Here is a 27,468-nt window from a genome sequence, read left to right on the forward strand (position 1 = left end):
GGTCAGACTAACGAGGACGTCACTTTGGATTCTGATCACTTCCCATCAGGCTTTTTTCACTTTATGCAGTAAATAATTCATGAGTTAATTGAAAACCAGTGAAAATAATAGCTAGCTGCGGCCTCTGAGTTTTCTAGCTGTTGTGTTGGGGATGTTCATGAAGGCGTGGGCCGGTCCAGTCCGCTGTGTCCTGTCAGGCTTCACACTGGCAGGCTGAGGATGACGGAGTTATTCCAGAGCAGAGAGGAAGTCTGCAGGTAAAAGCTTTTCCTCACGGGGCTGAAAGCCTGGAGGGCCTCAGTGTTGACAATTCGTCTTGTTCATCGGAAGCCGCCGTCGCCGTCTGTCACATCAGGATCTGCGGTCTGTGAGTCTGGACGGGATTCGGAGGAGCGGCGTCTTCATCGGCCGAGGCGGCTAACAGGAGAATATGGAGATGAAGCATAAACACTGTGGAGGCGTCACATGGACGCTTTCAAGTGCGCTTTTCTTCCCTGACCTTCCTCTCAGCCTTCACAAGCATTTAACCGTTTCACACCCGATCTGTTTCAAAACATATGGAAAAAAGGGGATTCGAAAATCTGCAAGATATTATCCAAAAATTGAACAGCTACAACAAAATGATGAGAAAATGTTCTTAAAAAAAGTTTTTAAAAAATTAGCAATTATGAAGTATTAGTAAAGCACTAATAGTAAAGTAGAATAAATTAGTAAAAAAAAAAAAAAAACAAGCAATACTATAGAACAATAAATATCCTTTCATAAACACGTACTACTACATAACAATTCCCTCCAAAAAAAACAAAACAAAACAAAACAAAAACAAAACAAAACAAAAAAAACAGGTGATTTTTTTAGGGTTGGAATAAAACCTAAAAAAAAAAAAAAATTAAACCTAAAAAAAATAAAATTAAATTAAATAAAAAAATGAAGCTCCACCTCTTCCCCCTTTTTTAAAATAACATAATAATAATAATAATAATAATAATAATAATAATAATGATAATAATAATAATAACAATAAAAAAGTGAACTTCATTGGTGTGCAATAAACCACTGAACTTGAACTTGAACTTGAATAAAACCTTAATAAAATGATTATTTCCTGCTTTTTTAAATAAAGAAATAAATACATACATAAATAAATAAGTGAACTTTGTTTGGGTGTAATAAAAGTTTTCAAAGCAAAAAACAAAACAAAAAAAAAAACAAAAAAAGAAAGAAAATCCCAGCTTGCCTATTAAAGGGTTAAGGGGGAATTTAAGGCGGAATTTAAGGGGGAACCAGAGTTCAGGTGGTTAAGGGGAGTTCATGTCATGGGGACCTTAAATCTGTTAAACTTGACTGTGTCACAGCTGCAGAAGCCAGGGTGTGAGGTGTGTGTGTGAGTGTGTGTGAGTGATGACATTTATGTTTGTGTGTTTGTCCCTGTAAACACACACCCTGAACACACACTCACCTTGGTGTGATGGAACCGCTGCTGTGTGTGTGTGTGTGTGCATGTGTGTGTGTGTTCACACCGCTGTCAGCAGTGCGGTGCAGGGTCGCAGTGTGTGCTGACAGTTTGTCCCTTCAGGGCTCCTGTAGCGGCACTGTGAAGGTGCAGCAGTGCACTCTGGGTAAAACCGTGTGGGTCAGGGTCTAATTTAGATTCATGAGTAACAGTCAGAGGAGGCTGGGGATTCACACGCCTTCAGAGTATTGGACTAACCCTGCCCAACACCCCTAACACACACACACACACACACACACAGTGGCTTTCTGGGCCACAGAGCGCCAGCATCTCTGTGGGACTGATGGGAAGTGGTTGCTATGGCAGCCAGCGTGCAGGATGCGGGATGCGGGGCGCGGGTCGGGGTCATTCGCTCGGTAGCGGTGGCTGCTGCGGCGCCGGCGGAGCCTCTCGCGCACCAGGATGTGATCCGAGAGGAGAGCAGGGACAGAAATAGCTGGTCCACTTTCCCTTCAGAACATCCTCCGCCGCCGTGTGGCCTCGATACGACTGGACCGCGGCCCGTTTAGCTCCGCCCCCACGCCGGCTGCTTCTCTGCAGGTCAACATCAGCACCGCTCCATTACTCAGTCTCTCCAAAAGAGGCAGACTGTGACGGCGGATCAGGGCCACTGTAAGGGAGAAAAACAAGACGGAGTCAGGCGGGAGTCATCACTTCAACAACTTTTTAAAGTGAACATGAAACCATCAGTCCTACTGAAATCAGGATTCATGTCACAGTCGCAGCATCTGTGAAATTAAATCCATATGATTTTCTTTGCTGCGTCGTTCAGCCCAAAGACATCTTGAATTTAATAAAAGAAAAATAAAGAGGTAAACATGCTGTCCCCTGGGGTGCAGCACCGTGCGAGGCAGCAGGCTGTGCTGTGCGGACGCTGGGCTGCGATGAACACATGAATGATTCAAAGTCAGCAGAGCTAAAAGTGGGCGTGGCCAGCATGTCGGCAGCTGCACGCCGAGTCCGAGGACACCCCACAAGGCCAACTTTGTGAAGAAAAAAAAAGGAAGTGGGCGTGGCCTGGGAGGAAGTGGGTGTGGCCCAATCAGTGTGATCAGTTAGCGTGTTGTCCTTCAGCCCAGGACAAACCTCACGTCAAATTTTTTGTGGCGCTAACGCTTTCCTCTTGACTTTTTGTGGTTGGCCCCGCCCACTGCCACGCCCCCTTGTTGCCTGAATGGCGAGTTTTAAAAAAAAGTATAAGTAATTAGGCTGTCTGTTTTTTTTTTTTTACATGTGAGAAGAAGGATAATCTTACAGTATTGCATGTGTTTATCAAATGGCAGAAATACTGAATTGAACTGTTGAGTTGAATCAGGATTTATGGATTTGAGTAGAACTGAATCACAACCAAAACAAAAAATAAAACAAAACAAACAAACTGAATTGCCAACTGGTGAATAATGAATCAAACTGAATCTCTGTAAGATTCACACGCTTGCAAGTAGGAGTTTTTTGCTTTACGGTTGAAGTGAGAGAAGAAAATAAAAACCAAATAGAATATTAATTAACACATTAATGTCATGTTGCAGTATTATTACTTCTTCCACTGACAGTTTACATACACCTGCCAATTATCTGTCACCATATTTATCACCGGCTTGAGATTTATTCATACACATCATCAGAGGACAAAGGCAGACACACACACACACACACACACAAATTAATGATAACTTGAATTGTACTGTAACTTTTGAATGGTCAAAAGAAGAGACATTATAAACGTTAAAATGTACGGCTGGGTCGCACCAACAAGGATGGATGTCACTGAGATTAACTCTTAATTAAATGAGATTAATTCTTATCAGGATTTAGAAAAAACAGGTTTAAAATGAAGCAGAGCTCTGTTACACAATGAAAAACTAACCCTGATTTATTAAATCTAAGTTTAGTGACGTAACTTAGATAACCTTAAATTAAATTAGAGATTGGGAGTCTTTCTTACAGAAAAAAAATAGAGATCACATGAACATTTTACGCTTAAGAAAAGATCGACTGTCAGAACCTAAGAAGGATAAAAAAAAAGGGGAACAAGTTCTGTTATCCATCGATAATTTAAAAAGTTGACAGTGCGGCTCCAGCTAGGCATAAATTAAAAAAATTATTCTCTCTCTTTCCCCTGAGAAATAGGTGTGACTGGATTAATGGAGCTGTATGGCCAAATTATAAATAATAATAATAAAAAAACAAGGCTGGATGATGATGTGCAGGACAGAAGAAAAGAAGAGTCTGTCCCTTAACTTTCTCTAAACTTCAGCATTTTGCGTGAAAATTTAATCCAGCTTTACAGTTAGAAACAAAACCGAGATTTAAAGAGAGCTTCAAACTGAATCCCTCTTCATTTTAGATCAGGTTTAAAGTCCGGTGGAACAGACTTTAATGGTAAACTGTGATTTAGCGTGGTTTGAGAATGACTCGGTGTGGGTGCCGGCGCCTCCCACGCCTCAGCGGCAGGGAACCGGAGTGAGGCGGTGGCGTTGTTCTCAGTGAAGCCGACAGGGAAACGTCAGCCACATTTAAATAAATATTAAATCAGCTGGAGTGTCATTTTGGTCGCTGCATGTTCTCCACATTTCAGAGTCAGCGTTTCATCAAGGTCAGGCAGCTGACTAATCTAAACCATGAAATAAAGGATGTGCACACTTCATGCTCTCCATACAGCCCGTCTCCGCCTCACACGCGAGGCGCAGTATCTGCATTAAATTAGTTTATGTTGCCTTTGAACAGCTGAATCTGTATCTGCTGCCCTGCAGGCTGAAGAGCTTCAGCAGTGTCAGACAGACGTGCTGATGCTGAGGCTGAGGCTTCAATGTTAATTTAATTTGTGCAGTTTAGTCCAGTGATGTGGTGCCGTCTCTCAGTCCTCACTTATTCAGGCTGAACACTGAACTCACTGAAATTCGTTTATATTTTTTTTTATCCTTTATTTTGTTTTGTTTTGGACCTTCCGAGTTGTTTGTTTTCGTGTTTGTCAGAGATGGCGAGCGTTGGGAAGTGTAACGGGTTACAGAATATTATTGATCCTGTTACCTCACAGCAGAACTCAACACCCACTGTCAGTCTTTCATTAAAAGTTCCTCATTAGAGCTTGAATTTAGATCAGAACGTTTTGATTTTTTCAACAAATCTCATGTCTGCAGATCACAAACACCAAGCAGCCTCGACGTGCTCGGCTGCAGACCGGCCGCTTCGATTTGGGTTCTCCACGTTCCTTGTTCCTTCACTGGGTTCCAGACGAGCTATTAAAATGTCAGCTGTGACGCTGTGACGCATTTCTCCCTGTTTTCTGATGGTTTATAGAGCGAGACATTAATCCACTCACTGAGGAAATAATCTGCACATTAATCCACAAGGAAAAGAATTCCACCAGATAACTCCAATAAACATGAAGAACCTTTAGCACTTTAAAGAACCACAGAGAGTGTGTGAGGAACCAGCCCCTAGATAAAGAGGTTCTTCAGTTAGTGAGGGTTCCTTGTAGAACCAGAGGGTATTTTGAAGAATCATTAAGAACCGGTATTTTTCTGAGAGCAGTGCAGCCCAGTGAGACGTTTGAGGAACCTTGTTAAATTCAGTTCTCAGCAGTGACTCTCCGTATGTGTCCGCTGTGCTCGACTTGCTGATGCTGGTTCAGCGTTGGCAGCGCCGCGCCGCCGTGCTGCGGCTCCACGCCGACCTTCAGCAAGGTCACGCGCCCGCCCTGGGCGATCCTCCTGCCGACCGCTGCTTACAACCAGCCCAACACTCTGAGCGCAGCCTCCTCGCAGCGCAGGGCGGTGGCTCATGTGTCGGGGGTGGACAGGCCCGTATTGATCGGGTGACTGGCATCCATACCGCTGACACCCTCTGAGGGGCGAAAAGCGCTGAGTCAGGAGTGACTAACTGCAGCCGCTGTTATTGATGAGGCGGCCTGCGGCTCACCGGCCCGACGCTCCGCTCCATCTGTCAATATCTGAGGAGACGAGCGGCCATTCATCTTCATACACGCCGACCGCAGGACTCATCGGACCAGAGGTGTCTGCTCGGGGAGATTTATTTACCTCTCATCGTGTCGCACACAGTCATTTCTAATCATATCTGGTTCTATCATATCTGACAACACCTGCATGTGATCAGTTTCATACCAACATGACATGTACAGCGATTTGGACTGCGACTTTGACAAGATGTGATTTGTGGTATGAAGTGCACAACGTTAGTGAGGTTTCTGGCTCTTTATCCATGAAATATTAAACATTTTAAAGGACCTAGTCATCTATATTTTTATAGCGGTTGTTTTGCATGAATTTTGAGGTGTAATTCATACGTACAGAAACATGGAAATACTTTAATATGGAGCCTTGAAGAGAGAAAGCGAAGGAAACTTAGGATGTTCTTCTCTCTTGTTTGCAGCGCTGCTGTACGCCACCATCTTCGGTAACGTCACCACCATCTTCCAGCAGATGTACGCCAACACGAACCGCTACCACGAGATGCTCAACAGCGTGCGAGACTTCCTGAAGCTCTACCAGGTGCCCAAGGGCCTGAGCGAGCGCGTCATGGACTACATCGTGTCCACCTGGTCCATGTCCAGAGGCATCGACACTGACAAGGTACTGACGTCACTGACCAGGTACTGACCAGCTACTGACGTCACTGACCAGCTACTGACCAGGTACTGACATCACTGACCAGCTACTGACATCACTGACCAGCTACTGACATCACTGACCAGCTACTGGCATCACTGACCAGTTACTGACCAGTTACTGACCAGTTACTGACCAGGTACTGACATCACTGACCAGCTACTGACCAGTTACTGACCAGGTACTGACCAGGTACTGACATCACTGACCAGCTACTGACCAGGTACTGACCAGGTACTGACCAGTTACTGACCAGGTACTGACCAGTTACTGACCAGTTACTGACATCACTGACCAGGTACTGACCAGCTACTGACATCACTGACCAGCTACTGACCAGTTACTGACATCACTGACCAGGTACTGACCAGCTACTGACATCACTGACCAGCTACTGACCAGGTACTGACATCACTGACCAGGTACTGACCAGGTACTGACATCACTGACCAGGTACTGACCAGGTACTGACATCACTGACCAGGTACTGACCAGGTACTTAAAACGTCCTCGTCTTCCTGTGATTCATTTTGAAAGTCTTTGCTCTGGTTAGTCGAGAAGATTTTTTTCCTAAACTCTCTCTGATGGTGATTCTGCTCCTTCTGGTTCCAGTCTACAGTAACGACCAGATAATAACCAGATGTGTGCCAGGTAACGTTACACCTGTCCTCAGGTGCTAGTTTTCTGATTGTTCCTAAAACAACCACAAAGACCGATCCTGGCCCCCATGCTCTATCGGAATTAGAGTTTCTGATTTTAAAAGAAGCAAATGAACGCCTCCTTTAGCTGAATTACAAGTCAGAGTCTCATATTTAATTCTGATTCATAAGTTTCTAAGTTGGCATTAGTTTTATCATTCTGTTACGGCATAGGATCAACAGTCTCAGTGGTTTGAGGCTGGCAGTTCTTTATTTTCTTAATTATAGCCACCGATTAGACTGCTGGCAGATTAGATGTGTTACCGCTGGTTATTTGAGTTGTTATAATGGATGGAGCTTCATGGTTGGAAATGGAGCAAACTACTGTAGCTTCACTTCCAACCATGAAGTACTTGAACATGAAGAACTTGCCTCATGGTGTGTATCCATCACTGTCTGTGGGCAGCTGTGTGATGCATTCTGGTGTCGTCACGTTGCGTTTCGAGAGACGGGGCGTCACGTTAACGTCTCCTCATTCGCATAAATTTGACGTGTAGGCTACTTTATGCACATTACAGGCATCTGGCATGACTTGCCACCAAACCTCTGAACAAACCATCGTGGCTCTGAGATGAAGACAGACTCAGCAGCTGCAGGCTTTATTTCACTGAACTGTTCCCGTAATATCAAAGAAAGTTTCCAAAAGAGCCGCCATGTTGGTCCAGGTTGAAATCCAGGGAGAGGACGGCCCACTGGTGAAGCGTTCATCCAATCAGGTGCAGCTAGGAAGTGTTTGGGCGTTTATCGCGGGAGTTACGTTCTAAAAATAACCCGCAATAGGCGAAATCCGCAAAGTAGTCAGCTTTATTTTTTACAATTATTCTAGATGTTTTAAGGCTGTAAAACCCCTCACTACACACTTTATACACTTTTCTCAGACAGGCATTAACATTTTCTCACTTTTCTCTCTTGTTTAAACTCTCAAAGTTCAAACCTTCGTAGAAAAGTAAGTCCAGTAAAAAAAAGAACATGCAAAATTGCACTAAAAAAAATCCTAACTGCAGCTTGAAATTATATCAGGACTTTCTTTAAACAGTCAAAATAAAGCACCTGAAGCTGAGAGTCTCATCAGAGTGGTGTGTGTGTGTGTGTGTGTGTGTGTGTGTGCAGGTGCTGCAGATCTGCCCCAAGGACATGCGAGCAGACATCTGCGTGCACCTCAACAGGAAGGTGTTTAAGGAGCACCCGGCCTTCCGGCTGGCGAGCGACGGCTGCCTGCGCGCCTTGGCCATGGAGTTCCAGACCATCCACAGCGCCCCGGGCGACCTCATCTACCACGCCGGCGAGAGCGTGGACAGCCTCTGCTTCGTGGTGTCGGGGTCACTGGAGGTCATCCAGGACGACGAGGTGGTCGCCATTTTAGGTGAGACGCTTTGGCGGTGAAGTTTGTGATGAAGTATGTGAGTTTTCCACCCGAGGAAACGTCTCGGGCTTTTTGAAAATGTTCTCCACAATCTGTAAATCTGAAAATGTTGTTGAACATCTGGACAGCAGACCTTTAGAAAATAGTCTAAAAAAGTTATTATTGTTAATGAAAACTAAAGAAATTATGAAAACTAGGTGTGAAAAACAGTTTTTGTTAAATTTAATAAAAAAATAAACACAAGGCTTTACAAAAAAAGAAAGATACCTAACTGAAACTATATTGTGTGCTCACAAAAAAAAAAAAAAAAAAATCAACTAAAATTACAGAGAAAGTTTTTTTTTGTCCATTTATTTGGTGTCCTTAGTGAATATTTTTTTTTTTTAAATAGATTGATGTTTTGTTAAGTTTTTATTACACAATATTTTTTTCAGGCCTTTTTGAATCTCGTGCCTGACAAATACCCCATATTACAAAAGATGACTTAAACTAAAAGTGAAACTAAAAAAAAACAAAACTAAAATTGAGCATTTTCAAAAATTAAAAACTAAACTTGACTAGCAAACCTGCTTTAAAGACTCATCAAAACTAAACTGAAATTGAAAACAAAAAATTCTAAAGAAAATCTAAATAAAAATGTGAAACTGTAATACCCTTGGAGCGGACTGAACACCTGCTGTGTTTGTGTCGAGGAGGAGCTCCAGGGTTCACGAGGTGCGGAGCTTCTCTCAGAGCCTGAAGGAAGCGGCTCTTTGTCCTCAGAGACACACGAGCAAAGTGCTGCTGGGAAAATGACCCACATGAAGTTTTTGCTCCCAAACACACACAGAGGAAACTTCGACTCTGCGTCTGAGGAAAGAAGAAGCCAGTTTGTGTTTGTAAGTTTTGCAGATCCTCCCTCAGCCCAGCAGCTCTGAGCTGTAAAGATCTGTAAGTAAGTCGTGTCAGCATGCAAGATGATAGATAGATAGATAGATAGATACTTTATTCATCCCGAAGGAAATTCGCAGTTTTTCAGCAGTATCCACAGATTACAGATTAAATAAATAATAATAAAAAATAAAGAATAAGATCTAAGTACAACCCAGTGTGCAAAAAGCAATGTGCAAAAAACCGTGTGCATGGGTGTATAAAATGTGCATAGATGTAGGTCAATGTGCAAATTTAGAAGAAATATACAGTATACACAGATGATAAATAGCAGTAAAAAAAAAATAGAAATATGAACAATTTAAACAGCAGAGGAAAATAACCTAACCTGAGGAACACACGCTCCGACCGAGGTTCAGAGTTAGTGTGAAACCATTTTCTCATTTTCTGCCTCTGTTGCCTTGGTAAAGACAGTCAGACACAATAAAGATAGATCGATAGATACTTTATTCATCCCGAGGGAAATTCACAATAAAAAATAAAACACGTGTTTGAATGAAGCCATATCCATCTCTGCATTTGCACCGCTTTATAAGACTCACTGCATTTTCTTCAGTGAAAAAAAAATCACCTTGAAGTCTGCACTGAAGCTCCACTCTGTCCTTTAAAAGCACCTTCATCCTGTGTCAGTCCTCCTGAAAGAGACCGAGTGTGTGTGTTCAGCTTTAAACGAAGGAGATTTCTGCTCGGCCCTGCAGGATCTGCTGGACCTGGTCCCGGCGCTCAGATGAAAGCCCCTTCAGACGGGGCAGGAATCAGAGGGCAGAGTGTGTTTGTGATGATGTGTCGCAGCGCAGGAAGTGTGTTCTGCTGATGCCTGCTGACAGTCGGATACCGTGAGGCGGCCCGGGCTGATGCCTCTGCTTCATCCACAGAAACACAAACCCTGCGGCGCTAAAGCCTCCGCCGCTCACCTGCCTCCCAGGAACTGATGACAGGAACAAAAAAAAAAAAAAAAAAAAAAAAAAAAAAGACGCTGAGCTGCTTCCTCAGCAGAAAAGCAGAGGCAAACAGAACGGGGTTGCTATTTTCGGCACGACGTGCTGGAAATGATGCCTCAGGGCCCTCATTAGGCAAACCATCATTTTTATGCATGAGGTGGTTTTCAGCTTCTTTCTGCGGGCTGATCTGAGGTCTGTCCAGAGGAAGCCGCCCGCCGCTCCAGAGACAGACACGACGAGAAGTGACGACGGCGGTGGCGGCGGAGGAAGCCGCCGAGGCGAAGCGCGGCAGGACGTGCGCTTGTCAGAGATGACGCGGCGCTTTCTGGTCGCCGTGGAAACCTCTGCGGTCCCTCAGAAACGCTTGGCGAAGTTCAGCGCCGCATCGCATCCTGTTGCGACGCGGATAATCTCCACCTTCGCTTTAGTCTCACCTGCAGTGTTAAAAACCTGTTTTTCTCCAAACAAGGCCAAAAAAGTCTGCCAGCAGGATGAGATAATCCCACTTAATCCTGTGCACATCAGCCGGTTCCTTTAGTTTTTGTTTTTCTGCAAAAGGTTTTATTTTCAGCGCCGTTAACGAAAATGTTTCTTCACCAGTAGTTTTCAACAGTTTTCAGCCTGTTACTTTTTCCTCCTTTCCTTAAAATCCCCACCTTGAAATCTCATACTCCATGTTAAAATCTCATTTTTCTGCCAAGGGGGATTAGATAATCCCACTAGTTTACTTGTCACCCGGATCGTTGTTCAGCCTGTTCCTGTTTCCTTGTTTCCTGAAAATCTTCGTCTTTTAGTCTCATCTTCTGTGTTAAAATCTTGTTTTTCTGCCAGGGGGATGAGATAATCCCACCTATTTCCAACACTAATCGACTTGTTTCTTTAGTTTTTGTTTTCCAGCAGATGCCAGGTTTTATTAGAAAATGTTTTTCCACCAGCAATTTTGATTTTGATTTATAGTTAGTTTTTGTTAAAGACAGTCTCTGAGTCTTTAGTGTCATCCTCCGTGTTAAAATCTCATTTTTCTGCCAAGGGGGATTAGATAATCCCGCTTGTTTACTTTTTACAAAAATGACCCAGCAGGGCTCGTCTCTCCTTCCAAAACAGTTTCCAGTCTGTTTCATTTTCCTCTTTTCGACGAACAACTCTCCATCTTTTAGTCTCAAATTCAGTGTTCAAATCTTGTTTTTCTTCCAACGAGATTTTAAAAATCTGCCAGTGGGATGAGATAATCCCACTTGTTTCCAATGCCTAACTTGTTTCCAGAATTGATTTCAGGTTGATCTGCCTTATTCTCCTTTATTTCAACACATTTATACTTGTCCCCAGAAAAAATCCTGAAACCAGTGAAACTGCATTGAAAACAAGAGGGATTATCTCATCCCACGGCTGGATTATTAGCCTTGCTCGTAGAAAGACTAGATTCAAACACTGCAGATGAGACTGAACTGAGGATGGAGATTAGCAGCGGTGCAGCAGGATGTGATGTGGCTCCGCACGTCGCCGAGCGTTTCCACTGCAGTTTCACTTGTTTCAGGGATTTTACTGGGACTAAGAGTAAATGTGTTGAAACCAGGCAGATTAAAGCAGATCAGCCAACGAGATTTGAACTAGATGAGACCATGAGAGGGATGGTGTTTATAATGTGATGTGAATGTAGGAAAGGAGGAAAATGAAACAGAGTGGAAACTGTTCTGGAGGGAGTGATGAGCCCTGCTGGGTCATTATCGTTAACAAGTAAACAAGTGGGATTATCTCATCTCCTCTGGCAGAAAAAACAGATTTCAACACGGAGGATGAGGCTAAAAGGCGAAAAAGGTGCTTGCTGTGTCATTTTCTTGAACGAAAACTGACAGGAAACCTAAAAATAAAACCTAGCATTTGCTAAAAAGCAAAAACTAAAAAAAAACCAAGTTGATTAGCCTTGGAAACAGGTGGGATTATCTCATCTCACAGGCGGATTTTTAACTTTGTTTGGAGAAAAACAAGATTTGAAGTGCGAGTTGAAGTTCAGATTGTGTGCGGTGTGTTTCCTCGGAGAGTCCGCAGGTCTGAGCCCGGCGTGTTTCCACTGATCAGCTGCTCTGCGGCTGAGAGGCTGATGAGCTGCCGGCCCCCCGGGGAGCCGCCCTCCCTCCTGACGGGAGTCGCTTTGCTTCCAAACTGCCAGCAGAGGTCTGCTATCGTCCCGTTTCCTCTCAGGGTAAATATTTAGATGTGAGGAACACACTCACGGCCGCTGACGGATGTTCCCCCGGCTGACAGATCTGTGTTTTCCACGCCGCTTCCAAACATTTTTCATGCTGACAAACCGCCTGGTGTGCTGTTTCGATGACGCCGCCGCTCGCCGCTCGGTGTTGCCGTCCACTCAGCGACACAAACAGAAACAGGCCCGAGGGTCTGGATCCTCAGTTTCCAGGGAGATGCAGCTTCTTATTTTTGTTTTTTTTGTTTTTTTTTTTCTCCTCATGGAGAGAGGAAGCGTCTGTCCACTCGTCCCGTGACGCTCGGCCAAAACCAGCGAGCCTGACGCTCACAGGGCGGCGATGTGATCTGATCCAGAGTCAGTCTGTCCTGCAGAGCCGAGACTCTCAGATCCAAGACGATCTGGTCAGAAACAGACACACTGCAGTTACTCTGATGCATATGGCAATGCAGTTAACCAGAGATGGACAGATAGATAGATAGACAGACAGATAGATAGATAGATAGATAGATATCGGTGTTGGCATTGCCTAATGGCCAAGAGTTGGAAAATATCGGTGTATTCGATATAGACAAAAAACAAACAAAAAAAAAATATCCTTACTTTACATCCATTACATTACAGTGATCCCTCGTTTATCGCGGGAGTTACGTTCTAAAAATAACCCGCAATAGGCGAAATCCGCGAAGTAGTCAGCTTTATTTTTTACAATTATTCCAGATGTTTTAAGGCTGTAAAACCCCTCACTACACACTTTATACACTTTTCTCAGACAGGCATTAACATTTTCTCACTTTTCTCTCTTGTTTAAACACTCTCAAAGTTCAAACCTTCAGAACACAATGCGCGGGCTCTCCCTTAGCCAATCAGGACGCAGAACACAATGCACTGAAAAAAAAATCCGCGAAACTGCGAGGCCGCGAAAGGTGAACCGCGTTATAGCGAGGGACAGCTGTATTCTTTTGCTGGTTTTCTTTGGTAATGGTGTGTATTATTATTTAGTACTATTTATTATTATCATTACTTTTTTTTTGTTGCTAATTTGCTGATCACCTTTTTTTTCTCCATGTTTTTGAAAAAAAAAAAAATAATGGATTTTGTCCAGGTTTCAAGAGGTTGATTTTAATATTAAGACATGAGAAATTTTCATGGTCCAAAATCAGAATGAGTGAGATGTTCTCATCTTTCACCAAAACTCAGTACAGCCAGAAAATATGTTTTCATATCAGGGTCCCCAAGGCATGATAACTCATTTCTTGCTGATTTGGGGGTCATTTCTTACCCATGAATGAGTTTGTGGGGAACTTTAGTCACAAATTAACAAAAAAAACGAAAACAACAACAAGAAGAACAAGAACAAAAAATATATATATGTAGTTAAGACAGTAATATGTAATTATTAAAATGTTTAATGAATGTTTAAACATCTGATCAGTGCTGCTGGGTTGACATTGGATTTCTTGTGTTTAAATGCTTTTGAAAAAAAAATCTATCTACATTAATCTGTATGTTAAAACGAGGTCATCAGCCCAAATCCACTCTCACTTCCACGTTCCCTCGGGCCAGCAGGAAGTTTAGAGTGAAACAGGACAGAACTCTTTAACCACAGACTTTGTGTTGGGACTTTCTGATGTATCAGGGCCATTGTAGGGAAAAAACATCTTATGGAGCCAGCGGAGGGAGGGTAATCTCAGAATATTCAAGATTACAGTTGTAAATTTATGAGAAAAAAAACCTCAGAAATCTATGAGAAAAAAAATGAAAATTCTGAGATGATATAGTCACAAATTTGCCACAAAAAAACTATCATTAAGGTGCAAATTTGCAAGAAAATAGTTTTTCTTCTCCTCTCTGATTCAGTCAGGAGGAAATCCTGGTGACTTTAGCCCAGAATCACAATATTCTCAAAAAAAAAAAAAAAAAAAGAAAAACTAATATTCCAATTTTTTTCTCATAAATTAATGAGTTTTTTTCTTGTAAATCTATGACTTTAATCTCATAAATTAGTGAGTTTTTATTTTTTTCTTGGAATATTAACCCCCACCCCACTCATGCCTCCCCCTGGCTCCATATGTTTTTTTAATCCACTGTGGCCCTAAAACGCCGTCATAGACTCAGCAGCAGCTCCTGGTCCTGGTTTGGACTCAGTGTGCGGCCATCTTTCTGTAGAGAGGATCTCTGAGGACTGTTACTGCACCTCCAATCCAAGTGAATTAAACTAATTTAAATAAAGGCTACCTGACCAGCCCACCCTGCCAAAACTCCATGCCGGCCCGTGTAAACATTTCCAGATGTGTGTGTAGGTGGGTGTGTAGGTGTGTGTGTGTTCTGGGGTCAGGCCTGAGCCCCCTGCTGTGTCTCCTGCAGGTAAAGGCGACGTGTTCGGCGACGTGTTCTGGAAGGAGGTGACGCTGGCCCAGGCCTGCGCCAACGTGCGGGCGCTGACCTACTGCGACCTGCACATCATCAAACGGGACGCCCTGCAGAAGGTCCTGGAGTTCTACTCCGCCTTCTCCAACCACTTCTCCAGAAACCTGCTGCTCACCTACAACCTCCGGAAGAGGGTGAGTGACACCCCGCCGCACGGACGAGCTGGGGGGAAGACACACACACACACACACACACACACACACACACACACACACACACACACACACACACACACACACACAGTGTAAATCCTGCAGGGGCCATGTGTTTCCCCTCAGAGGTGAAGCCTTACAGAGCAGCGTCCCGGTGCTGAGACGCTGGGCGGTCCAGCAGAGACGCTCCTGACTCGCCTCAGTTTGATGAATGCAGCTATTTCGGTTCAGCACAAACAGATATTCAGCTCGTGCTGCTGGAGAATCCCGGACAGTCCGTTTGGTAACTCTCTGCACTCCGAGAAAAGGAACTGTAAATGCATTTTTTTCAACCTCAACTTTAAAAAAAATCCTTACCAAGTCATATAATTTGTCGTTGTGCTCAGGTCATGTTCACTTCCCCTGCAGAATACAGCAGAAGTAGGCCCGTCTGGGTTCAGCGTGTGGTGATACACCGGAACTGACGATAACTGTGATATTTAAAGTCTCCTTCCACTCAAAACGGTGTTTCTCCTCAACTGGAGGTGTGTGTGTGTGTGACATTCAGACTGACCCCGGGCCACAAATCCCACAGCCAATCAGCCGCCAGCTGAAGAGACGCTGCTTTGCATGTCATTAGCAGCAGCTCCGCCGGTCCCTTAGAGAGTTTTATTTTGAAAAAAAAATCTAAAGTCAAGTCAAGTCAAGTTGATTTCATCCATAACAATGGAAATTACAGCGCTTGTATCCACCATCGCGCCCACAAAAGACCTCAGTTAAGAGTAAATAATACATGCATGCCTAGAGTTACAGGCAAAGATAATAAATTAACCTCAAATTCACGCTGCAAAGATAATAAATTAACATTAAATACTCCCATATAGCTAAAAAGCCTCTCCAAATGTACATGTGAAGTGCTCGCTGTGCTGCTGAACCGCTTGAGGTATAAAAGAGCCACCCAGCCTGCAGCACAGGAGCTCCACACGCTGCACGTAACAGACATCAAACACATGTTCAGTGCATCAGAATCTGCATTAAAAGTAAAGGCGTGGACTCAGTTTGTCCAGCGGTGATGTAACGTGGTCAGACCGCGTCAACTTATCAGCAAAAACAACAGCCATATAATATAGTGATAACAAATAATTCAAACAATAATACACACACACACACACACACACACACACACACACCTGACACGGTTACAGGCTCTCTCTAATTCATTTGCCAAAAAAGAGACAAAACACACAATAAACAACTTTAAAGAAGATGAATTGGAGTGATAGCATTATTGTTATTATTCTTATTGATGTTGTGATATTGTGAATTCTTTAGGCCGTGATAACTGTGCAGTGAATCTGGTTACAGCTCTTAGGGGGGAAATACTCTAATAAAACGTCTGAATCTGAAGCGGGTTTAAAATTTCGGAGAAGGAAAGAAACGTTTTAGTCGTGGAAAAGTGGTGGAAGTGAGTCAGGGAGCGTGCACACTTCTGCCTGACTGCCTTTTCCTCAGCCCGTCACTAAACTGTCTGATTTGGGTGGAGTAATCCTTTCCTTGTCGGTGTGTGTGTGTGTGTGTGTGTGTGTGGCTCAGTGGCCCGCAGAGGCGATGAGTCAGTGGGCGTGCCGCTCGCCCTGCGCTCGGCGTGCGGCCTCTTGTCATCAGGCTTCACACATAAGCTGCTTTATCCTCTGCAGCACAACAACGCCGCAGCCCCGAGGAGGCAGGCGGCAAACTCAGCCCCGAAACAGCCCGACCGGACACACACACACACACACACCACGGAGCGGGCCGGACACACTTCAGTCTGAACCCGCTTTCATCTACGGGACGTCCCGAGCCGGAGGGGTGCGGCGAGCCCCGACGAACAAGATCAAAAATCAAACGTTAGAATTCTCTATTTGAATTAATGATGGTAATAATAACAATAATAATAATAATAATAATAATAATGAACTTTATTTATGTGGCACCTCACATGTCATGAAACGCAGCTCCGCAAAGGAAACAATAGAAAACAATAACACAGATATTAAAGGAATATTCCAACGTTTTAGACAAAATCCCCTGCCTCCGACTTACCCGCCCCAAGAGAGGATGTTCGCTACCGACCGAGTATAAAACACGTTTAAAAGGAATAAAACAAGTACAGGGAATATAAAAGAAATATGAAATTACAAAAAAAAAAAATTAAAAAAGGTGGTATTAATTGAAAGCAAGATCATAAAGATGGGCTGTTTGTTGTTGTTTGTGTTATTTGTGAATCTGCGTCTCCAGGTTCTGTCTTGTTCATTTTTGGGACATTGAAAGCCCCGCTCCATCAGGGTGAGCTGTGTCGTCCCCTGCAGACGTCTCTGCTCGGGACGCGGGGCGTCACCGGCCCTCACGAGGCGTCACCGGCCCTCACGAGGCGTTCAGGCTCGTTACCTCCGGCAGGTTAACGAGCTCCCGTCAAAAAGGTCGCACGTGAGCGATTTGAAGACCTGCAACTGACTGAAACAGAAACAATCAATGCCGCCATTTAGGAAGCTGGAAGAGCTCATCACGGAGCAATCAGCTCACACACACACACACACACACACTCTCACATTTACCCTGTCACACTAAGGCCAGGCCTCGTGTGTGGAAATCAGTCTCTTTGGTTAAACAAAGGATGAAGCATGATGTTAGGGCACGGGTTCTCAAACTGGGGTTCAGGGACCCCCGGGGGTCCTTCAGCGTCTGTCAGGATCTCCTCAGCAAAATGAGGAACAGTTTAATTTCAGTGAGACGCCTTTCATAAGCATTTAAACACAAGAAAATATGATCTGCCGTCACTGATATGACATTTAAATAGAACATTTTAAACATTAGAAATATATTTTTCTTGTCATTTCATTATTTTGCTGCTAATATGAACTAATGTTTTTGCCAATTTTCCACCAAAAAAAAAAAAAAAAAAAACGATCCCACAGGTCATTTGTACAGCAGCTTATTGTAGTTACATCGTTATGTTTTAAAGTGAAGCGCCCTCTAGTGGTTGTGTAAAGAACAACACTGTGGTGGTAAGACAGGGACAAAGTTTTTATTGGCCAGCTAGCTCGCTCGCTCAGGAAACGGTGATTTGGTTCGTGTTAGAGACGCTCCTGTGGGTCGTATTTTTAGTTTTTCTAAGTTTTTTACGAACGTCACCGTAATTTTTAGCAAATTTGCTCGTCTTTTTCCATGCATGTTTTTGAAAGAAATCAGAGATCAGTTGCTGTGGTTTCAAAGGGTTTATTAATTCTACCAACTAGACAGAAAAATACGCTGATTATTTGAACATCATGTTCAAAATCATTTGACAGGTATGACACCTGGACAGTCCCACAGTGAACACACATCAAAATGTCTTTTCATATCTTTTCATCGACTGTGAAGCGACAGAAACCAAACAGGGAACTGAGACGTGCAGCAGCGACGCTCCTCTTCTGCTCCCGGGCTTCAGCCTCGGCCTCGTTCCCCTCACGGAGACGCTCTGACCTCACGCCATGAAAACCTGCAGCGTAAAGGTTCAGTCCTCCAAAAATTTGGCTTGTCACGAGTGAGGCCTCGCAAATTAATCCAGGTGGAAAACTGAGCTGACGTGAGCGTGCAGGCTGAGTAACACAGACAGATTTATTTATTGTTTCCCGTGTCCGAGGGGAAAATAATTTATGGATCATATCTCCAGTATCTTTGATCATAATAACAGCACTTTACAAATTTACATAGGAGGATGTGGAAAGCAAAGAAAAGCAAAATATAGCACAAGGAGATAAAAATAGGAAACAAAGGAAAGTAGGTAATAATAATAAAAAATAAATAAATAAATAGAATAAAATGAGATGACAACACAAACATATGAGAAACAGAACATGATGAACATAAGGCGAGATAAAAAAAAAAACAAAAAACAGCAGCAGCATGATAAAAAATGCATGAAAGTTTGTGCTAAGGCCTAAACTTATTTATTTTATATTTTATTCATCCTTTATTTTAAGCAGCAAATAAAACACAGAAAACACAATGTGTATGAGAAGGAACGCAGGTACAAACTCCAGGGTTCTGCTTAGCACCCTTTACTGTCTTTTTTTTTTTTTTTTTTTTTTTTTTAAAAGCCCTCGAGTGAGATCATGTGACGGAGCTGCAGTTCAGATGAAATATCCCCTGATGGTCGCCTGCTTTTGATTTTTAACCGCCGAGGGAGAATCATCAGTTCAGCAGCTGAAACATCGGCGGCGTTTGCTCCTTTACGTTTTGCACAGCAGCTGAAAACAACAACAACAACAGGTTTCGGTGTTTCAGATCATTTTAAAAGATGCATGGTCGGCCTCAGCTCCTCCCGGGCTCTGCAGCCTCTCTCTCTCTCTGCCCTGGTCAGTTTACCGCCTGCCTCGCTCGCCCCCTGCTCTCCCTGCCTAAATCGATGTGAGAGCCGCGGTGCTGCTGTGTCCTGTTCTGCCTCGCTGTGCAATAATGATCCGCTGGAAGAGAAATGACCTGCCAGGGCAGCTCTCACCTCCACAGCCTCCGCCCAGCGGCTCTCCTTACACCCCCCTCAGGAGGAGGAGCGGCCTCCTCTCGCTGCGGGGAGATCCGGTGTCGCCCGGGATCTTCAGGTTTTACAGCTTCACGTCGGCGCCCCTCGCTCACACGGGGCTCTGCACCCACAGATTAATATTCATCAAGGGAAAACTTTAACCGCTTTTCAACCGGCTTCTTATCATCATCATGTGGGTAGAATATGACAGTGGTGCCCCTAGGGATGTGTTGGAGTACTGCAGGGGGTACGCGATTTTTGTAAAAATTTTAATTGAAAAAATACATGACGGCATACTAGGGGGGAGAAAAAAAATTATGGGGCCAGGGGAGGGATATTCTCTGAGATTAAAGTGGTAAATTTCAGAGAAAAAACGGACAACTTTATGAGGAAAATACAAAGCGCAAAAATTATGAGGTTATAAAGTTGCAAATTTACGAGAAAAAAATTGGGAAACATAGTTTGTCCTCCTCCTGTGGGATCCAGTCAGAAGGAACTTGACTCGGGCCGATTCAGAAGAAATCAATCTGCTGATTCTGGGCTCAAATCAAACGCCTCCTCGTTTTGCTGAGGAGCCCCTGGGAGTCCCTCAAGGTCCCCGAACCTCAGCTTGAAAACCCCTGGTGTGGTGAAATGATCAAAATGAGGCTGTTGTTCTTTTTAGTTAACTGCACACAGTGAAAAAACAACAAAAAGAAGAGCAGAGAAGATAAACAAAACAATGTTGTTTGATGAAGACGACGATGTAGAATGGAAACCCAGAGGCTTGTCGAGTGGCCTTTCTGGTGAATTAAATATGACACACAAAAAATCTCTTTAAAAAAAAAGGAAAATAAATAGCATGTAACTCCAAACCAGCAGAGCAGTGTTAGTCGTGCTGCAGCAGGATGCAGCGTCTTGTTCTCCTGCAGCGTCAAACATCTGCAGTCGTCTCACGTTCCTGAAGAGCCTCTCCAGCAGAGCCGGGCGGCGGCTCCTCTGTTAAAAAAAAATATATATATAATTTACTGAAACTATACTGCGTTCACAAAACTAAAATGAATAAAAACTATAGAGAAAATGTCTTAAGTTTTGGTCTCTGTCAGTTTATTTCGTTGTTCATCCTCAGTGACAACATTTTTTTTTTTTAATATTAAGATTGTTTTTTTTTTTTTTTTCTTTTATGAATCTCGCCCCGACAAATATGCCATTTTACAAGAAAAGAATAAAACTGACACTAAAACTAATAAAAAGTAAACTAAAACTAAGCATTTTCAAGAAAATAATAAGGAAACTAAACTAGAAAACCTGCTTTAAAAACCAAAAGTAGCCTAAAACCGTGCGCGGCAGCAGTGCACGGTGCGACTGCAGAGACGTGATTTGTGCAGAGTTAGCCACGCCTCCTTGAAGTGATTGGCTGTCATATGAGATTTTTTTTCCCCTCAGTTCATTTAGTGCGTTTATGTTTCTGACAGAATCTTAAAGCTGCAACGCAAAAAATCAAACGCAAACGCAGAAAAGATATAATTATCCCGTCTGGGATTACAGGAGTTGAGTGTGAAGTCACCGTCTCAGTGTTCAGGTTCAGGTTCAGGTGACTTTATTCGTACCCGTAGGTCGATTTGTCCTGCAGTGAGTCGTCCATACACACATACAACATTGCATCATACAAACACAATAACCAGAAACCATGATAAAAGTGCTCCATAGCTCAGGGCTCCACCAATAAACACACAGATTTCCTAAAACACAAAATGACGAGGATAAAACCGAGGTTTAAAAACGAGGTTTAAAAACCCGGATACTTAGATACAATAAAATAACAAAAATAAAAATACATAAATAAATAAATAATAAATAAATAAGGCGTGTGCACGGTGTCTAGTTACAGCTTGTTCAGCTCTGTGACGGCAGCAGGAACAAAACTGTTCTATTAAGTTTTTGTTTGATCCAGTTCTAGTTTATGTTTGTGCCTGAGCAGAAATAGGTGACTGATGTAACAGGTTACAAGACGCAGGTAACTTAAAAATGCTTCCAACACTCTCTCAACAGAGGCTGTCTGACCAATCAGCGATCAACAGTGTCAGTAGCCCCGCCCCCAGGGTTCTGGGTCACTGCAAAAAGTCCAAATCTTACCAAGATTATTTGTCTTATTTTAAGTAAAAATGTCTTATTTCTAGTCAAAATATCTCATAACACTTAAAATAAGACATGATCAGCTCAGAAATGACTTGTCTTAGACAATTTTCACTTGTTTCAAGTGAAAATCTACTTGAAACAAGTGAAAATTAGCTTGAAACAAGAAACAAGTAAACAAGCAAATTTTAACTTGTGACACAAGTGAACAAGTAAAAATTTGCTTGTTCCACTGGCAAAATTTGTTTCTTGTTTCAAGTAAATTTTCACTTGAAACAAGTGAAAATTGTCTAAAGACAAGTAATTTCTGAGCGGATCATGACTTATTTTAAGTGTAATGAGATATTTTGACTAGAAATAAGACATTTTTACTTGAAATAAGAAGTAAAATGCAAGGTTTCTGTTTTCCGGCCCAGTTGCAGTGGAAAAGGACTCGGTGCTGCATCTGTCAGAGCTTTTGTGGTTTTTGCAGGTCAGTCGGTTCATAAATAATACAGCAGAGTCGCTCCAGGTATTCGCTCCGTACGGCTCTGTCACACGCCCACTTCTCCTGATTGATGGACGTGGACGGGCTCCAGGACACAGTGTTTCTGAGTGGAAGCAGCGGAGAGCGAGCGTCGCTGACAGAGTTTAAACGCAGCACGAGCCGGCCTGTCGGAGCCAATGAAACCCACCATCCATCCTCCGCACAGCAGCCTAATGCGGTTACACAGATAAAATCAGCAGAGGAATTAGCACTGCCTCACACCGAAATGATATCTGAGGGACGAGGGGGGAGGACGGAGACAGTTTGAAGGGAGCATTCAGCCGTTTATTTCCTTTTATTGTATCTCTCTACAACTGGGATAAACATTTACTTTACAAGAAAATAGCAGAGAGGCTGTGGACTGCGCTTCAGTGGAAAGCAATACGTTTCAGCTGAATTCCACCTCACACATGGATGCGTCAACACTGCGATTTCCACTGAAGATGATATTTACATTTGTGTTTCAAAACAGACAATAAAGGCAGTAAAGCCTTTTAGGCCAGGATCTTGTGTTGTGAAATGGAAAACATTAAAAGAATGTGAGGAGATGGCTATCACACACGTCATGTGGCAAGCGTTTAAAGTCAACAATGCAAACTCTACAATACTAAAAAAGGAGGTATCTGGCTGTTATAAATTTTAAAACACACTCATTTGAAAACAAAACCTTGCAGCTGTGCAGTCCTCATTTAATAAATAAACCAGAATAATTACAAACTGTGCTCGACACAGTTTGTTCTGATGCAGGCAGCAGTGCGTCCTGCTGCTCAGACTGGCCATCAGTGTCTCTCATTGCACACAAAGAAGAAACAAATCAAATCAAACCATCTCATCTTAAATTTGTGAACCAAGTTAGGCTTCATTTCAGTGGCAAAGTTGAGGAACAATACATTCTTTCATACAGGAAGACCTCAGGAAGTGAAGCAGCGGTAGATAGTTTATCTTTACCATAAACTCACACCTTGTGGACGTGATAGTAAGAACTTTTGTGCATCAAATTGACCATGTATCTCCTCAGAAAAGGTCATTCTTGTCCTCCAAAAAGATACTTTGAGATATCAAATATCTTTAAGGTAAGAGGTTGTATTTTTTTTTTTTTAAATTTGTCTTTAAACACCTGAGTTTGGAAGTCAGACTGAAGGCTTTTATGGTCCACCTATACTAACTTTTTTTTTTTTATCGCAGTTTTGGATAAAATGGTTCTGATTAATTTAAGATCTTTTTGGAACAACATTTTGGGGAAGTCAAGTTTTATGTCCCTACATGGCACAGAGACGTCTCTTAAATAATGAATCACCTCCGTTTTAGCAGCCGATGCAGACGGTTGCTCAATCCTAATCCTTTTAGATGTGAGTGCAGCGTTTGACACTGTTGATCATGCAATTTTAATTGGCTACCCTGCATGGATCTGTAAGTTAGCGCTGAACTGGCTCACATCCTGATATCATAAAAGCCAACCTGTCAGAACAAGTCAGTCCTTATTTTCCTCAACAAAACACCACCTGTGGAGTCCCTCAGGGCTCGTTTGTGGGTCCCAACCTGTTCCCATCGTTTGTAAATGTGATGGCCCAAATCCAGTGAAGGTATGCATGAATGCAAATAAAACTGGATGTGGAAATTACATTTTCTGAAGTATAAACACAGTGGGGCTTTTAGAGTAGAAATGTTTTGTCAGTGAAAATGCTGCTCTTCCTGCACTTTTGCTGTACTGCGTGTTTTGGGTGGCCCAAGGCTTTCAGTGTTTGATATTTCAGGACTTTTTAAGATAAATGAAAGCAAATATAAAAATGGTTCTCCTGTTCAGTTCTATTCAGTTCTCCTGTCTCCGTGAGTGTTATTTTCAAGGATCTTTGTCGCTGGTCCTCTAACAGCAGCTCAGCCAGAGACTCAGAGAGATTTTTAACTTTTTTTTTTGACTTTTAAAGAACAGGCACAGTGCTGCTCCCTACACTTAGGACACATCAAGCCATTTTTAGCCCCCCGCAGATTTTCAGGTCACCCATGCTTTTATCTCACCAGGTGTAGACTCCTGCAGTTCTCTTTGTTCCTGCCTCAGTCAAAATAGGTCACAAAGTGAATGTGTTTTATTTTGGAAATTTGTTTGTATATCATGTGAATGGTACAATTCACTTAAAACACCTTGATAACCTCCCTGGTTTCCTGTTTTCTAACAGATTGTCTTCCGGAAGATCAGTGATGTGAAACGGGAAGAGGAGGAGATGCTGAAGAGGAAGAACGAGGCTCCTCTGAACCTTCCTCCAGATCATCCTGTCCGACGCCTCTTCCAGCGCTTCCGGCAGCAGAAGGAGGCTCGGCTGGCGGCCGAGCAGGGTGGCCAGGGCGATGTGGAGAAAGGCGCCGTTCTCCTGGAGCAGCCCAGGGTCCCAGAAGTCCTGGCTTCCACCAGTATCGTCATGGTGACAGAGAGCCCCGCCACGCCCACCGCCTCCTCGACATCCACCACCTCCGCTTCATCCAGAGCCTCCAGCCGAGTCATGCTTCACGCTCCCGCTGCACAAAACGGCAGCGTGGTCGGCTGTAAATCTGCAGAGCCGCCCAAAGTCAAAGGCTGGGGACGTTTCAAGGAGTCGGTGGTGAAGGCCGAGTCCTGGAGCAGCGTCTCCAAGGCCGAGTCCATGGAGACGCTCCCTGATAGAACTAAGTCTCACGACGAGATGTCGCTCAAGAAAACAGACTCCTGTGACAGCGGGATCACCAAGAGTGACCTCCGGCTGGACAATGTCGGCGATGCCCGAACACCGCAGGACCGGAGTCCAGTTCAGTCCGAAGAGAAGAGGGTCTTCTGCCCGATACCGGAGCAGAGCCTGCAGGCCTCTTTCCTCGAGTTAAAACAAGAATTAAGGGGCGACATCAGATCTCTGAACAGCCGCATGGCAGCGCTGGAGGCTCAGCTGGCGGAGATGCTTCGGCTTCTCAAATCCAGGAAGTCGTCAGGCTCCTTCTTCGAGATCTCACGGCCGCCTTCCCCCGACTCTGACAAGGACAGCTACTCCTAAAGCGGACACGGGATCAGCCCGTGGGACCTGAACCCGACACGATGCATTCTGCCCTCCGGATCCCAGAGAGGAGGAAGTGCTTCTGCCTGCAGCGTGAGGCTGTGGGACTCGGCGGTGACATTAACAGATTACAGATGCACTTGGAGTTCGGCTTGTATACAGAGACTGTGCTTGGGGACGGGCTGGTCGTGGTGCAATATTTCATTCAAGTGTCTTGAAGCTGGAAACAGTATTAAGCGGATTTTTAAAAGTTTTGCTCTTGTCACTGCAGAGTGAGTCACGGTACCACCTCTGGTCCCTCCAGGTGGTTTGAGCCTTTCAGACTTTCAAATGATGTCGGCAATAATAATGACTGACTTTAAACAGGATGTGGCACGATGACGCAGGAAATCATGTTGCAGAGGTGATTTGTGGCTTCGTTCAAATGTGAAACTGATGTGCGCCATTTCCCACTGAGAATTTGGGATTTATTTATTTAAAGCGCGCACACATGCACACACACACACACACACACACACACACACACACACACATAAACGGCAATAGAATGTGACCATCCTCGTGGCAACTGTTCACTGTGTACACGCAGGCTTCAGTGAGAAGTCATGGGTGTGTGAGGCTAGTAGCATTTTTATATCAAGGATGAATGAGGTAAATGAGACACTGCGTGCAGCACAGGTGAATATGAGGCGTGACACCGCTGGAGATTATGGGATGTCGACGTTTAGCTCCTGCACAATATCACGAGCTAAACACACTGCATTGTGTCAGCTGGGGATTTAATAAAAAATCAGTGTATGCATGTTTCCATTTTAGTGATTCCCCGGCTCTGAAGCCTCAGGCCATATTTAACTCTTCCACCTCCAGGCAGAACGGAAATCATCGGTAAATGAATTGGTTTGAGTCAGCAGGTAAAGTGAATCATTTACACCTTTTAAATTGTTATGATATTGGTATCTACGGCTGCCTGAAACCGACAGAATTAAAGTAGAATATATGTGTGTGTACAGTTTAAAGCAAATATACGGTATATGGTATGACTTCCAGTAATTTTAATTAAGGTGTTTTTAAAGAGATGATTGCAACAGTTATTTCACCATAATATACTGTATATTCTTCTTTCTCAAAGTTACACCAAATACGTAGGAGTTTTTTAATTTCTTTCATTTTACAATTAACAACCAAACCAAACCACTTCACTGGCCTTTGTAATGCTCGCAGAAACCTTCTATGTCAGGCTTCATCTTCCATGTGCAGTCCACGCCGTGAAAGACAAATACCACCGACGCAAGAGCTGATTCTTTTTCTGATCAGCTTCCAAATCAGCTGGATCGATAAACTTAAAAAGGCTCAACAACAACCGGAAAACTTGAGTCCTCGAGGCATTAAACCTCACAGCAGCCGGGTTTTATTTAACGAGTTTGGGAGTCGGCAGCCGCTGGGCTCGGCAGGCGGGATCGATCGGTATTGATTTTTCAGGGGCTGATACCCGATACCCGATAACTGATACTAACTGATAGTCATGTGCAGTAAATTTGAACATTGCATTGTCAAAATTAGCACTTTTAAGAACGCCACGTTTTATTTACGTTATTATGTAAAAGAATAAGAAAATTAGTGACTAAAAACAGCATCATCACAGTAAAACTATACAATTGTTAAAATGATATAAAGATCAGATCACTGATGCTGGATTGATGTCACATTTATAGTTTTTTTTTAATGCTTGTCAAAGGAAATGAGAAGCCTTTCACAAATACAGTCCAGTAAAACTGAAACAAAAATTCTGATGTTACAAAACAAGAAAAAATCTGATGTTACAAATCTCTCTGTGGGAAAAAGAGCCCAGTGGGAGGATTTCTGACCAATGAAAGACCAGTTTGTGCCGCATGGCATTTGTTTCAACCTTGTTATGCTGTTGAATGTTGCCATGGGAACACAAACGAACCAACAGACGAATGCAACAGCTGGAATCGTTTGAGCCCCTGAATCAGAGCAAAGCGATCAAGCTCCATGTGTGAAGCGTCTTCAGTGATTTTCCCGTAAAACTAAATTAAATACAAATCCAGTAAAGAGGGAGTAACAGTTTTAACTGTACAGTGGTCCCTCGCTATAACGCGGTGGTTCACCTTTCGCTGCCTCGCAGTTTCGCGGATTTTTTTTAGTGCAATTTTGCCTGCTTTTTTTTTTTTTTTTTTTTTACAGCGCATTGTGTTCTGCATCCTGATTGGCTAAGGGACTGTAGACCATTGTCAATCAATCTCCTCCGTGCCGTGTCTCCTGTACAGTACAGAATGCGTTCATTCTATAATACTGGACTTATTTTTCTACGAAGGTTTGAACTTTGAGAGTTTAAACAAGAGAGAAAAGTGAGAAAATGTTCATGCCTGTCTGAGAAAAGTGTATAAAGTGTGTAGTGAGGGGTTTTACAGC

At 43.4% G+C, this 27,468-nt stretch overlaps 1 protein-coding gene across 1 annotated transcript in view; it reads left to right on the forward strand.

Annotated features, from left to right (window-relative positions):
* The window catches only part of LOC115379508 (potassium voltage-gated channel subfamily H member 1-like), a 65,286-nt gene extending 38,160 nt beyond the window's left edge, over positions 1-27,126 (forward strand). Inside the window, exons 8-11 of the mRNA XM_030080631.1 lie at positions 5,906-6,105; positions 7,950-8,202; positions 14,644-14,840; positions 24,193-27,126. Of these exons, the coding sequence (XP_029936491.1) occupies positions 5,906-6,105; positions 7,950-8,202; positions 14,644-14,840; positions 24,193-25,035 (1,493 nt within the window). The 3' untranslated portion in view covers positions 25,036-27,126. The remainder of the gene's footprint in view (positions 1-5,905; positions 6,106-7,949; positions 8,203-14,643; positions 14,841-24,192) is intronic.
* The last annotated feature ends 342 nt before the right edge of the window (positions 27,127-27,468 follow it).

Source organism: Myripristis murdjan, chromosome 1 (genome assembly GCF_902150065.1).
Source record: "Myripristis murdjan chromosome 1, fMyrMur1.1, whole genome shotgun sequence".
NCBI lineage: Eukaryota > Metazoa > Chordata > Actinopteri > Holocentriformes > Holocentridae > Myripristis > Myripristis murdjan.